The sequence below is a fragment of the Centroberyx gerrardi genome, chromosome 14, assembly GCF_048128805.1.
Source record: "Centroberyx gerrardi isolate f3 chromosome 14, fCenGer3.hap1.cur.20231027, whole genome shotgun sequence".
Taxonomy (NCBI): domain Eukaryota; kingdom Metazoa; phylum Chordata; class Actinopteri; order Beryciformes; family Berycidae; genus Centroberyx; species Centroberyx gerrardi.
Window position 1 is genome coordinate 4,290,528 of NC_136010.1, and position 14,766 is coordinate 4,305,293.

A 14,766-nucleotide genomic window follows, 5' to 3' on the forward strand; every position below is an offset into this window, starting at 1 on the left:
AGATCAACTGAACAAGGAACAATTCATCTGGTTTCACTGCAGTATGACCCATGTGTTGCGTTTGATAGGCAATGATTTATTTATGATTAATTGATTAGATGATTGGATGATGAAATGAATTTTTTACCACACTGGTTCAGGTGCATGTCTGTGTCAGTGTCACTGGAGAATCCCTCTGTGTGTCTGAGTGTTTCAGTGTTTGGTGTTGTATCCAGGCTGATCGGTGATATTGGTTTTGTTTGAGGCATTTATTGATAAAAATAAATCTGATTTCACCTAAAATGTTAAAATGTGAGTGTGTGAGTCTCTCTCTCTCTCTCTCTCTTCATTTCATTTCAATGCTTTATTGGCATGACAGTTAAAAAAAAACAAATATTGCCAAAGCATGTAACAAGAAATTAATCAATTGATCAACATTACAGAAAATGAATTCTATCCCCTCCGATGTATCTTTGTGCGTGCATGTGTGTGTGTGTGTGTGTTTGTGTGTCTCACGCACGCGCACTTGTTTATTTATTAAAATACACAAAGGAAAATAGAAAGCAGACAGCACAGGGAATAAAGTCTGCATACCAAAACTATTGCAAAAATGTTTCCAGTTTTTTGACAGCTGCTGACTCTGCGACGTCATTTACAGCCGCCGGAAAAGGAGCAAAACTGAATTCAGCAACACTGAAGGAGAAAGAACACAACTTCCGGTTTCAGCGAGTCGCCTTCAAAATAAAAGCACATAAGATCATGAAATCGAGGTTTTTGTTCAGCAGACACTGCCGCAGGAAAACAGTACTGGACTCCATGCAAGCCCAAATGTGCATCCCATTAATAATAATAATTAAAAAATCACATTTACTTTTTAAATTTTAAGCATTTAGCTGACACTCTTCCCCAGAATGACTGAGAGTGAGTGTAGATGTAAGAAAGATGTAAGAAAATCTTCCTGTCGCCCTGGAAAGATGTTATGTGACAGAAAAGTGCTGCATGTGGAAATAAGATCTGAGGAGAGCAGATAGAATCCTTTCTTCCTTTCCTGATCCACTGCTTGTGTGATAGGCAGCAGGCCACGCCCATCCCCATTCCCTTTAAATCTACTGTAATCTGAGAGCTGAGGTCAACTCACATCCACTATCTTTCATTTTTTTAATTCACAGTACTCTGTTTCTAAATGTTTCAAACCAACCTGAATTGAGGAAGCAGAGCCTTGTAGTTTTGAATTTAGAAGATTATTCATTGAGCCGTCTGCTGATTCCAGTCAGACTCTGTGAATATTATTATATATATTGAATATATTGGATGTGGCTAACAAGTTTGTCTGGTGCTTTTGCCATAATGGCATCTAAATCTTCCCTCTACTGTTAAAGCTGCAAACTCGTTGAAAAATGTAAACAGCGTCTTAAAACCCGTCTCTTCATCCTGGACTTCCATTGATTTTATTGTTTTATGTGCTTCTTGTGTGCACAGAATGTGCTGAAATTTGCAGAAAAGCAGTATTTATATGTAAGTAAATATATATGATACCAGTAGTATTTATAAGCATATATGATCAGATATATACGTTCAGTACTGTGCAAAAGTCTTAGGCACCCTAGATGTTTTATATACATTTTTGTCTTAGATGTTTATTTATTTGTTTTCTGCATTAGTGTGTCAGTAGACTGCTCTTTATAGAATTTTTATATTTATATTTAGAAACTTTTAATTTCATTATTTTTGAAAGCATCTTCACTTTATGGATTTTTTTTTTTTAGACTTTTGCACAGTACTGTATATATAAATATAGTTATGTATAAACATATTTGCTATATAGGTATATCCAGAATAGGATATCAAGCTTTTTGTTCAGCAGACACTGTGGCTGCTGGATTTGGAAATTCTGCTGCTTTCACTGATGGAGCCGCTACAGAATATAAACAAGCAGAAACTGACTGGTTCCCTCCTCAGAGCAGAGGAACACCAGCAGCTGATCTCCTCCCCTGTCTTATCTGTGGCCTGAGTTCAGATAGTGGAGCTCAGAAATAACCCTCCTCCTTATCTGTATGTTGTTTCTGGGTTCACTGTAACTTCTAGAAATTTCACAGACAAAAAATTATAATGCTTCAAAGCAGGTATAAAGTCTGTTTAGTCAGAGGGTAAAAGGTGTTTGGGGAGGGCTTAGGTCTCTTGGGGAGGAATTAGAGCGCATGAATATATGTATAAACACCTTGCTATAGTAATAATGAGAAGAATGCGAAGAAGAGGATGAAGATGAAAAAGAAACTATTTTGCTTTTATTTTGAAAATCCCGTACAGGAAGTAGTTGTGTTATTCTAGTCAGCTTTACACAGACCTCTTTAAGCTGAGCTGGCTGTTTGGCTGTTTTGGGTTGGAGTGCACTTGCTGTTCCTGTCTCTGTCGACGAGTTTTCCTGAGTGGGATCTGTCACTAAACAGGAACATTTATATTTCCTGAGTGGAAGGCACACTGAGCTAGTTTGCTGTTCACGCTTTCCGACAGTTAACCTCAAGTTTTAACAGAAAAGAGTTCCAGCTCTGCCAAATCGACGCCATGGATCCCGCCAGCCAAGGTAATTGTTAGCTGGCAGGCTAGTTAGCTTAACGTTAGCTGGGCAGACGGCTGTGCTAGCTTAGCCTGGTGACGAGAAATTCGTGAATTATTCGCTAACCAGTCAGCAAATGTCTGTTATGAATTCACCCGCCTCCAGTCAGCTCGTGTCGCTGTCTATATGACAGTTTGTTGTCCTGGAAGTGTGAATTGTTTACCGCTAATAAGTATTAATTCTGCAGCAACGTGAAGACAGGACGGGCCCAGTTGGTAAATGTCAGGGACAGCAGCCAGTGAAGGGGACAGGGAGGCGGATCGTGTTACTATTACTGACAACATTCAATCCGTGCTGGCTAATCTAGCTAGCAAGTGAATATTGAATATTGGATGAATCATTTCTGCGAAACTGTCAAACCCTGTGAACTTTTCCAAACACACCAGGTTTAATGCTTGTAAACAGAAGACTTGTAGTTCAGACTGCTGGCTTCTTATGTATCTACCTGTAGTAATGTGTGTCGGTGTAGCTGAGTTGAGTCACACTTCCTCCTGTATACCCAAATCTGCTGACTAATTGAGTGTTGGTGATGATAACCCCTTCACTAGTCTAGCTGCTTCTTTATCACTATCATTGTGTAACTCTGTCAGGTCTTGTTTACTGCCTTTCTCAAAGTAGCTGCTGTTGTTTTTGGTTTCAGGTACTTTGCATTGAAGAAGCAAACAAACATTTCAAGGCGGCATTAGGCTAAGTGATGATCTTTATGGCTGCAAAAGCACTTTGGGAGTTTCCTAATGAGATCCCAGAGCTGTTTGTGATGATGAGTGGCCTGATAGACATGCCACTTCACATTAGTCTTCCTCCGCCTCAGCCCAGCCTGCTGTGGACGTACTGCTGGGGACGAGCTGCTTATTTCTGCTGATAGGAAGTGAGTAGGGATGCCTACATTCGTCTTGTCTCTTAATATGACAGAGCAGAGAATTGAGTTAAGTGGGCCTTATCTCTTCCTATGAAATGTCAGTACTAAATGATGAGTTGAAGGCCTACAATGGGATTTTGGCTGAGCTTGGTACTTTGCCTCGCTCTGATGTTAATATTTTTTAAAGGAAAATTCCACTCTTAAACACTTTCAACACTGTTAAAACAGCTGTTGGTGATGTACGTTGCATTTCTGGGTCCTGTGACGTCACCTCCAGATATTTCCAGCAGCTACAGTGGAGTTTGACATGAGAAAATGTTTCAGGATGTAAAACATCAGCGGTAAACGTCAGGTTTTGGTGTCAGTCCCTCAGAATCAAAGAGCGAGGGCTTCTTTCTAGAGCCGCCATTTTGCACCGAGAGACGTTCAACAATCATACAGGGAGAAATCCATCGTAGAAGAGGAGAGAGACCAATTTCTTCACCCACAGGAGCAGGAGAGAGACCAGAATGCACTGCAGCAGAGAGACAGGCTGGGGTTTGTGTAAAGGGCGTGGCTGCGATCACAGACACGCGCCCCCCCCCCAATGTTCAGAAACGTTGGCTAACTAGCTAACAGGTGAGGGGAAGCAAAAATCTAACATCTGAGGAAAACGACATCATCCACCTTTGTTTGAAAGCAACAAGTTCACGCCCTGTCTCTGGGGGACGTTGAAAGGCATTCTGGGAAACATAGGAAACCACTAAGTAGAAGTAGACGAGGCAGGTTGAGGGAAAGTGTTTTTCACTGATAAAGTAAATTGCATCACAAAATAATTCCTGGTGTGTATTGAACAGCACAGATCGATGATATCTCACAGTGTAAGAGGGTCTGAAGGGGATTTTTTTTACTTTAAATGAGTTGTGTCCCAGTTTAAATCCAAGCCCGTAAAGAATGTCGTCTCTTTCTGACTTCTCTGCGTTTTTAAATCTCTGGCCGGTCTGAATCAATATAGACCTTCAGGGTGGAGCCGTCGTTTCGCCAGCCAACTCGCACAAGGATGTTACTGCTGGCACTTTGACACACACTGCATCACAGCACTGTCTGCAGATACAGACACATTTAGTCTGTGTGGCGTTTGGCCTACTTTATTTTAAATAGCTAACGTTGAATAATGTTGTTGTGTAGTGATATTTATAGTGCATTGTGCAATCGTGTATTGCAATTTTAGTTTCCACAATTGAAATTGGTAGAATATATTGCTGTATTGGCAGTGTTGAAACATTTCTGTTGTAGTTTAAAATAGTGGAGATGCTGATGTAAGATGCCAAAAGTGCAGTGAAATAACTGTGTTTCTCAAATCAGTTTGTAATTATCAGAATGCAAAATAATTGGGATTATCTTGTTGGCTGTAATAGTGCCGCCCTGCTATGCTCCATGTGTCAGTATACTCTGTCACTGTATGAGCTGACAGAGAAGTTCCTGCACATTTTACTGTGTTTGTCAGAGAAAAGCTGATAACTGATTTCAGGTCAGAATCCTGTTTGACAGAATATTATCCTGGATGTCAAACAAACATCTTCCAGTCAGTTCACAGCAGGCAGTGGCAGCAATGGAAGAAGGTTTATCTGCTGTGATAGAAAACACACAGCTGAGTCAGTCTGAAGCTGTGAGCTTTGTGCAGCCAGGATCTGTCTGCTGGTCTGCTGGTCTGCTGGTCTGCTGGTCTGCTGGTCTGCAGGTCTGCTGGTCTGCTGGTCTGCTGGTCTGCTGCTGGACTTCTGCCTTCTGACCGCTCCTGTACTGACTTCTGACTGCAGTTCACTCTGCAGGCTTTCATGCTCTATTCTAAATCGATGCTCACATCTGAGTTTTTTCATTTCTATTCTCAAGCTGATGATACACAGGACATATTTTTGGGCAAATTGGGGTAATGAGAGGGCAGTGAGCAAGAATAAGTGTGAAAATGGATGAAATAACAAACCAAGCTGTGATCTCGACCTCCTCTGTTCTACTGAAAATTATTTCATCAATTTATCAAAGTTATCCACTGTAATTTCATAACGTATAATATAGGCCTATGCATGGCTAGCTAGCTTGCTAGGTTAAATGTTATATAAGACTTGCAGCTATTATTTCCTAGTTGTCACCTGACCAGTTTTCTTGTCTCTGATTGGTTGATGTTGAAATCTTGCCAGCTAAGTTTGCTCTCTGATCAGGCTTGGCTGGATTTTAAACTGATAGATTGTTTTCAGTGAGAAAATATTTCCCCAAATTTGCCCTAAAGATTTGCCTGTGTATCATCATCACCTTAAGATGTAGCTCATATCTGAATATGAACTGAGAGTGAAGTGGAGAAGACAACACATGCACAGAGAAACCAGTAAAGACGTCACATCTGTTTTTGTACCTGCACTCAAACTCACTTCAGATACAGTGTGAGCCTTTGGGTTTTAACTGAACTGAGGCGTCGCCCCAAATACCAATCAAGCTATTTGCTTTTCTTTCCTTTGTTGTGTCTCCCTGGCTCAGCCAAGCTGCAGTAGCTGCCAAAATTGTGACATTTGTCTCATGAATGATGCAAGATTTACATATCGTCATTGCAATGCTGACGAATTCCGATTTGAGCGTTTCCACCTTTGTGTGCAGTCAACAACCGCCGGGATAAATAAAGATTATAGAGTTTTTTAGATTTGGGTGATCTAAAAATGTGAGTTTTTGCTTTTTGGATTGCATCCTCTTCCCTAGGTTTATTGTGTGCAGTTCCTCCTGGTCTTCCTGTCCTGGGATGACAGAGTGGTGAACGGTGTAATGTCTCTCTGAGAGTTTGCGGTTTCCAGAGAGATCTTAGGTTTCTCTCCTAGAGCGGTTTAACTCCTAGCTTTGCTGCTAATTGCCACTTTCTCCCTCCGGATATCTCCTGCTGGCAACACTAGCCTTGGTTTCTCTGTGTGTGTGTTTGTTTGTGTGTGTGTGTGTGTGTGTGTGTGTGTGTGTGTGTGTGTGTGTGAGAGAGATCATGTGAGTAAACCACACTTGGCTTTTAACACTTCAACTAGGATAATGGTATTCTCTCTCTCTCTGTCCCACTCCTGTCTCTCCATCTTGCTCTCCCATTCCCTCATAACTCCGACTCCTCTTCACCCTCTCTTCCTCCCTTTATCCCACTCCCTCTCTGTCCCTCCCTCTCTCCCTCTCTCTCTCTCTCTCTCTCGTCCCAGATATCAACCTGAACTCCCCTAACAAGGGTCTCGGTGTGGAGCGCTCAGACAGCCTGTCCGACGTGCCGGTGGAGGGGGCGGTCGGGAACTCGGTGAACCCTCTCCCTCCAGGCCTGACGGAGGAGGAGGCCGAGGAGCTTCGCACCGAACTCACCAGGGTCGGCTCTGTCACCTAATCACCTGCTGATTACATTTACATTTCAAGCATTTGGCATTTAGCATTTAACCAGTGCTTCCACACTGCGAGCAACACGATCAGCAAGTCGCCGATATCCAAGTGCAAAACAGGCGAGAAGTGGAGAACGGTTGGAGAAGTAGCAAAACTCCGTTTATTCGATGGAGCATTTAGTCTAGAAAATGTCAAAAATAATGACAAATGCCCATTACAAGTTACCAGAGCCCAAAGTGATTCTTAAATTTCTTACTTAGTCTGACCAGCAGCCAACCCCCCCCCCCAAAAAAATACAAATTTTATAATGATATGAAGAGGAGAAAAGCTGCAAATCTTAGCATTTGTGAAGCTGTAAACAGCAAATGTTTGGTATTTTTACTTGATAAAAGACTAAAACAATGAATTCATTTGTCAGAATTATAATTGATACATTTTCTGTTGATAAACTAATTGATTAATTGACTAATCGTTTCAGCACTAATCCATAGGAAATGAATGCACTTCCGGGGACTTATTGATTGTGTTGCTTCTAGTCAGATCCATGATGCACTGACAATACCAGGCCAGAGAAATGGTCGACATGTAAGAGAGAAATGCTAGGAAATGAAAATGAGTGCTAGAGTGAACTAGAAAGGCTTTTTTTTGAGAGCAGCGAGTGAAGACGAGAGAGGATGTGACTCAGAGGGGAAAGGTGACGTGAGATCCTCCTTAAGAGATGAATTATCAGTCTGCAGCAGACGATAGAGAGCGACTTAGCTGTTTCTGAGCGGAGTGGTGAGGTCATTCCACTGTCGGGGGGGATCCAGGGAAGAGAAGAGAAGAGACGAGGGCGGGCGGGGCGAGGGGAAGGGAGAGCTAACCCCCAGACTTGACCCCGCCCCTCCGTCCCCTCCTGTCCGCTCTCTGTGCTGCAGGTGGAGGAGGAGATCGGCACCTTGCGTCAGGTTTTGTCCGCCAAAGAGAAACACGCGGCGGAGCTGAAGAGGAAGCTGGGCCTCAGCCCGCTCAACGAGCTCCGACAGAACCTCACCAAGGGCTGGCAGGACGTTCAGACCTCCAACGCGTACGTATTGATCCCATTACTTCAACAAAATGGTGGCAAAACATTCTAGACTATTCTGTGAACGACATGCGAGTAAAACATACGGGACAGAAATGCATTTGAACTAAGGCTTCACACACAAATTGCTGGAGACTTGATTTGTCTCGTCAGGTTCTTGATCGCTCAAAAAAGTAGAAGTCACTTTTAAGTTTGTCCTTAATTGTTCAGTTACGTAGGAACAGACATTATTTTTGCAAGACAAAGGGGGATATAAATGACCAGTCAAGTTTGGACACATTTTTCTTTATTTTTACTATTTTCCACATTTTAGAATAACAGTAAAGACATCAAAACTATGAAATAACGCAAATGGAATTATGCAGTGAGCAAAAAAGTGTTAAACGAATCAAAACTATCTTATACTTTAGATTCTTTAAAGTAGCCGCCCTTTGCCTTGATGGAAAGGCAAAGGCTTTGGAAAGAAATTCATACATAGGATCAACTTCACTATTTATATTTGTCTAAGAAACTAATTTCAAGCATTTAAGCAGAAGCCTTTAGATCAAAATGGTTTTAAGAGAAGTACATGTGTCCACACTTTTGACTGGTAGTGTACATACTGTATGTCTTTTAAGAAAGAGGGTAGACGTATACGCATCCAACTTGTTTTAGGCAAGTTGTTGGGACAAAGTAGACTATATCGCAGCTTAAAAAACCCACATAAATTAGAATATTCTCTTAAAACAAAACCACAGTATAAGAAGACAAACCTTAAATCATCACTCTCTGTTCTGAAGCGCTTTAGTGACTAGATTCTCTGACAGTAACGTTATCAAAAAAGAGCCAGTCACAGTCAGTGAGTCATCCCACGGTGACGCACCGGTGCTTCTGAGGCCTGTGGATCGTTTCCTGCAGAGCTTCACATTATGCAAGATGACGGCAAAACCTGTGAAACAGGCAGGGCTTCCCCCGGCTTCCAGAGAGGCGGAGGTGGGAACGCTGCTGACACGATGAATCCTCCTTGTGTTGCTAGATATTGTTCATCACGACTGCTCATCATGATAATTGGCAGCGATTTGGGAACCTTTTTTACTGCAGTTTTTTCATCTCATGATTAACACCGTCTTCAACTACAGCGGGCGTTCTAATTAAACTGAAATTTAGTGCTCCAGCGTCACAAGACTTCTGCTAATTAATTGTGGAATCTTAAAATTGCAAAATACGATTATGCATGATTAATTGTGCGGTCCTTAGGTGGGAGCAGCGGCAGGAGGGTTGCATGTAGGGAAACGGGGTTTGAAGAATCTTAATGAGCACACAACAAACAAGGCTATTGAAACTCATGGGTGAGTTCTTTGCAGGGAAAAGGTAGTGTCACTCTGCTCCATCTTATTATACAGATGATTGACACCCCATATTCCCCCAGGGATTAATAACATATCTGTCTTTCTGTCTGCCAATCATTCCATCTATCTATACATTTACAATTTCTCTATACAAGGAATAGCTGAAACATACAGTATTTTGTATATTTAACATTTTCATTAGCTTGTCATGTAGAGATGTAGAGAACCTTGTCAGGATTAAACAGGTTTGCCTAACTCTTGAATAGTGTTTGGCTCTCTGAACTCTTTTCTCTCCCTTATATATCATCTAATATGGATATGGAGCAAAGATGACCACACTAGGGCTGAACAATTAATTAAAATTTTATCGAAATCGCAATATGGCCTACTGCAATTTTCAAATCGCAGGAGGCGCAATATTTGTTAAAGGCGAAATGTGTGTCAAAATACCATTTTAAATTAAATATTGTCGTGCTGCAGAGATGTCCTGGCCTACACATCATATTCTACAGACTTAAGAAAACATCTTTGTTTGGTACAGATCCCCGCAAAAATCACACCGTAATCATTTTAATACATTTTTCAATGAAAATGAGAATAATGATGTAAAAATGATCATTCCCTCTAATATCGCAAATCATATCGCAATTGCAGTATCAGTCAAAATAATCGCAATTAGATATTTTTTCAAAATCGTTCAGCCCTAGACCACACTAATAAAATCTGTTACACATCGGCAACATTTTGAAGCCATTTACACTACGACCATCAGTATTTTTCCATGATCCTTTTGCTCTGTTAAGTCTTTGTTACCCACATTTATTTGTTTATTGATGTCAACTGTTTACACTGCATTAGAATGAGACATACACACAATATCATGGTGTATAATTTATATCCTGGTTAAAGTTTTATTAAGGATAAGGTGTTCATGTGCATTTCCGTATCCCAGTCACAAATATCGCTGTATACACAACAGAATATTCCAAATATTACCATGGAAACACATCTTAAAACAGACTGCAGAAACCAGCAGGAGACGGGATGAGGTGTTTACATGCAGGTGTCCCGGCTAATATCGTAAATAATACTGTACATTTTACATTTTTAGGCCTTTTTAACTGACGCAGCTAAAAACCGAATGCTTCAGTATCTCAAATAATATCAGAATATTAATTTGCATGTAAATTCACCTGTTATTACCATTGTATCACCACTAGCAGGGTGGGGTGAAGGTGGCCTGGTAGTGTAGTGAGCAGGGAGACCTTCCTTTAACCAAAAGGCCTGAGTTCAGGCAGCCATGTTGGCAGGCGTCCGCCCTGCTGGAGTGTCCTTGAGCAAAACACTGAGGCCCAGATTCACTGAAGGTTTGTGCAGGGAAGAGGGTGCACTGCTTCACCAAAACGACCAAATCAGAAAGAACTCCTATTCACTAACCATACGCAGTGAGGGGAAAGCGTGTTTAATACTGCCAGTCCAAATAAAGCCTCTCTGCACCTGTCATGCATATGTAAATTCTAGGTAATGGCTGCTAGGGATGGGACGATATATGTCGAAATTCAATATATCGCAATACAAAAATTAATGGTGATATTAGCTCCATTGTATTCTGCTGTAGTAATCGTAGATGAGACGGCTTGTCCATCACGATCTTATGACTAAAGCACACAATTTGCACTTACAGCTAGTGATGAAGGGCGCTGTTTTATTCCGCAGCCGTCTTTTCAAGGGTTAGTATTTACACCAGAACTTTATTTTAGAGCTGCAACGATTAATCGATTAGTTGTCAACTATTAAATTAATCGCCAACTATTTTGATAATCGATTAATCGGTTTGAGTAATTTTTTAAGAAAAATAAGTCAAAATTCTCAGATTCCAGCTTCTTAAATGTGAATATTTTCTGGTTTCTTTACTCCTCTATGACAGTAAACTGAATATCTTTGGGTTGTGGACAAAACAAGACATTTGAGGACGTCGTCTTGGGCTTTGGGAAACACTGATCGACATTTTTCACCATTTTCTGACATTTTAAAGACCAAACAACTAATCGATTAATCGAGAAAATAATCGACAGATTGATCGACAATGAAAATAATCGTTAGTTGCAGCCCTACTTGATTTGCATGAATTTCTTGGTGAAAAGAATGAAAAAAACTCATGTGCAGTTCGCCCTCGCAGCACAGCCTTTTGGTAAATCTGGACCTGAATCCCCAACAGCTCCAGGGACTCTGTTCTGCAGCCGACTTCACCTGCTTTTCACCTTATTATTATTATTATTATTATTATTATTATTCACATGATTAAGACCATATCTGCTCCACTGTAAGTTAATTGGAGACGACCTCAGTGCAGAGAATCTTTTGGGATTTCTCACCCTGGCTTCTTCCCCGAGCCAGCCTGCTTCCATCCTGCTGAACCCCCCCTCCCCCCTTCCCGCCTCCCCCTCCCCCCCCCTCCTTACCGTCTCTGTTTCTAGCTATGTGAGAACCACTGAGAAACTGGGCGAGTGGAATGAGAGAGTGACCAGTTCAGATCTGTGAGTCCATGTACTGTTTGCTGCTCGCACACTGGTGGAGTTTGGGCTTCTGCAGTGTTTACTCTCTCACGCTCCGCTCTAACACGCTCACACCCTCTCTCTCTCTCTCTCTCTCTCTCGGTCTCACCCTCTGCCTATGTTTGAGAACACTTGTTTTCCAGCAGGCGGTATTTAACATGGCGTCCGGCAGGTGGACTACAGCTGATCTGCAGTCAGTATAGCCGGTCTGCTCTCAATGAATGAGAATGAAACGAGGATCCTCCAATAAAGGCCCTTTCACATCTAGAACGATAACTTCAAAGATAAATGTAACTATAAAAAGATTTAAATCCTTTTAAGTAAATAGGCTGTCTGTGTTCCTGCTACAACGGTAACTGCAAAAACATCCAAAACAATAACTGTAACTATATTTTTGGTTCGATCTTAGAGTCATTTTTTAGGATTTTTCAATAGCTCACTGCAGCGACGCTTTGCTTTAGCATCAGTGTATTATTATAGTGTGTAGTTATCTTTATAGTTATCATTCTAGATGTGAACAGGCCTTTAGTACGCATTAAATTGATGATCCTCATGTGAGAAGATTGATATTTCCTTTCTAGATGTAATTTTGCATCGAAATGCACAACTTTCAGTTCTGTAGAGAGCAAAAAAAAACAGGAAAAGCAAAATCTGATCAGAATAGCAGAACTTGTGAAATTGTTTAGGATAAAAAAATAATATTTGAAGTATTTCTTATTTTGTTAGGGAGTTCCTGTGACCCTGTTCGGGACCTTTAGGTGTCCCAGGACCCTACTTTGACTATCTTGGGCTTACAGGACTCGGTTCATTGATTCTGGATCAGTACTCCTGCTGCTGTGAGACGCCTGTTTAAATATGAGACGAGGCTGGTAGCACTAAAGTGTGACTTGGTGTGGAGCTAACACTTAACCGCTGCAGTCCGAGTTACGTAACTGACTCACCTGAATCTGTCTTTGTCCACCGTGGCCCGTGACTCACCTTCTGCTACCTGATCATCTGTTTTGTAAGACCGTGCTTTAGGTTGTTCAGTAGGTTTCAGACCTGGCAGGATTTCTCTGATGGAAACAGTATTTAAAGAAGCCTAAGAAAGTATTTGTACAGCACCAGTCTTTGTCTCTCTATTTCTTCTATTTTCATTTCATTCTCTGTCTGTTTCTGTCTCTCTCATCCATCAGTCCGTCTCTTCCTGTCTCTCTCTCTCTGTGTCTCTGTCTCCCTCCTATCAGTGTCTTCCGTCTGTTTTTTTTACTTCCTGTTCCAGGGGTCAGGTGACCTCTCCTCCTCCTCCATCCAGAAGTGATGACACATGATGTCCTCCTCCTCTGTTTCCTCTCCTAACAGCATTCCTCCATATTTTTAACTTTTCAGACACTTCCTCTCCGCTTTTACGAGCAGTGGCCTTGCTGAAAAAGACGCTGCTGTCTGATTCTACAGTTATGCAACACAAAAATGATAATCTCATTATATGAGGATGTTGCCTTAGCTGTGAGATAAGTGTAGGTGAAAATGTGTTTCATGCAAGGGATAAAACTCAAGGTTTTGTTGTATAAACAGGCAGTCAGATTTTACCTGATCTAAAGTTGTTATTAAGCTTGTCTACCAGCCACCTTGACAGTGAAACACCAGTCATTAAGATGGACAATTTTACTTAAAAAAAACATTACATTGGCTGGTAAAATAATGAAAGATATATCAGTTTGTTTCCCTCCCTGGCACAAATCAATCATTCATATGTTGAAAAATCGGAAGTCATTAAGCCACACAGAGAGCGAGGTTTCTCATTACAGTGATTTCCTGGTCACACCAGGATTGACCAAGCTAAATCTATTCGCATACTGTAGCAAAACCAGAATAATAATAATAAAGACAATAATAGTTAATAGTAATGGTTTGCCCCTGCGCAGTGCGAGTTGCAGACGTTTTGGCAGACTGGCCAGTAGAAGTAGCATCGACTCGCGTTCATTGCTAGCGAGACGAGAAGTTGAGTCACAGCCAGACGAAAGCTTTGCCTAACATGCCGATACAATACTGTGATAACCCGAATCAGCTAAAATGAGAGTTTATACCATTTTGGCAGAAGAGAATCAGTCCCGCAGCAGTGAGTCATGTGAATTCGTAGGTCAAAGTTGAATAAATCTGAACTCTGTGCCAAGCCAACGCAGCAAGGTAGCGTCGCAACTGGAAGCGAACTCAGATTTCACATAGGGCTGGGCAATAATTCAATATAGATATCGTTTATCGTCTTTCAGTGGAATCATATCGTGATGATATGGATTTTGGGATATTGTGACGCATAATTCTGCTTTCTAAATTGATGACAGCAAGTAGATTTTATTTTAAAACTCTAACGAATTGAGGTGTGGTAGCAGTATTACTTTTGAGTTTTGAGTTTAACCTAACATTACCATTCAGTTCAATGGGATGAGCATTCATTTGACTATTTAATGTGATTTTGCATACGGGAACCAATCCTTATGATTATGGTGATATTGATTTTAACCATATCGCCCGGCCCTAGCTCCAGTGGTGTGACCGACGCTTTAGTAGAGAGTCTGAAGTGGTGAAGTTTGACGTGGAGATGGGAAGTTGAACACACTCTTATCAGAAAGAGAGAGAGCACAACAACCTGTATGGTAAACATGAGGCCGGTGTGTGTTTAGTAGTTGGTGTTTTTAAAGAGGCGGTGTACCGCCGCTGAGTTTAGGCAGTGAGTTTTCTGCCTGTTTCCACCAAGCTGCTGCTGCTGCTGCTGCTGCGAGGTTTGAAGCTAATGGAATTTTCTGGGTGGCTGCTTCTGAAAACGAACTGGATTGGCAAGCTCACTCAGCTAGTTAGCCTAACCTGACAGGACGACACACACACACACACACACACACACATACAGAGGCAGGTGCATTGGCCGTGGTTTCCGCATATGAACTTATACACACAGTAACAGACATGCATCCAGTCATGTGCACACATACGCAGGCAGGCTTACTCATGGATTAATAATACAT

General features: G+C 41.5%; 1 protein-coding gene across 6 annotated transcripts in view; it reads left to right on the plus strand.

Moving 5' to 3' along the window:
* Nucleotides 1-2,363: 2,363 nt before the first annotated feature.
* Nucleotides 2,364-14,766, plus strand: part of tpd52l2b (tpd52 like 2b) — a 33,006-nt gene continuing 20,603 nt past the window's right edge. For all 6 annotated transcript variants that reach the window (XM_071901322.2, XM_071901323.2, XM_071901327.2 and 3 more), the window contains exons 1-3: nt 2,364-2,560; nt 6,653-6,810; nt 7,739-7,887. In XM_071901322.2, the coding sequence (XP_071757423.1) occupies nt 2,542-2,560; nt 6,653-6,810; nt 7,739-7,887 (326 nt within the window). In that variant the 5' untranslated portion in view covers nt 2,364-2,541. The remainder of the gene's footprint in view (nt 2,561-6,652; nt 6,811-7,738; nt 7,888-14,766) is intronic.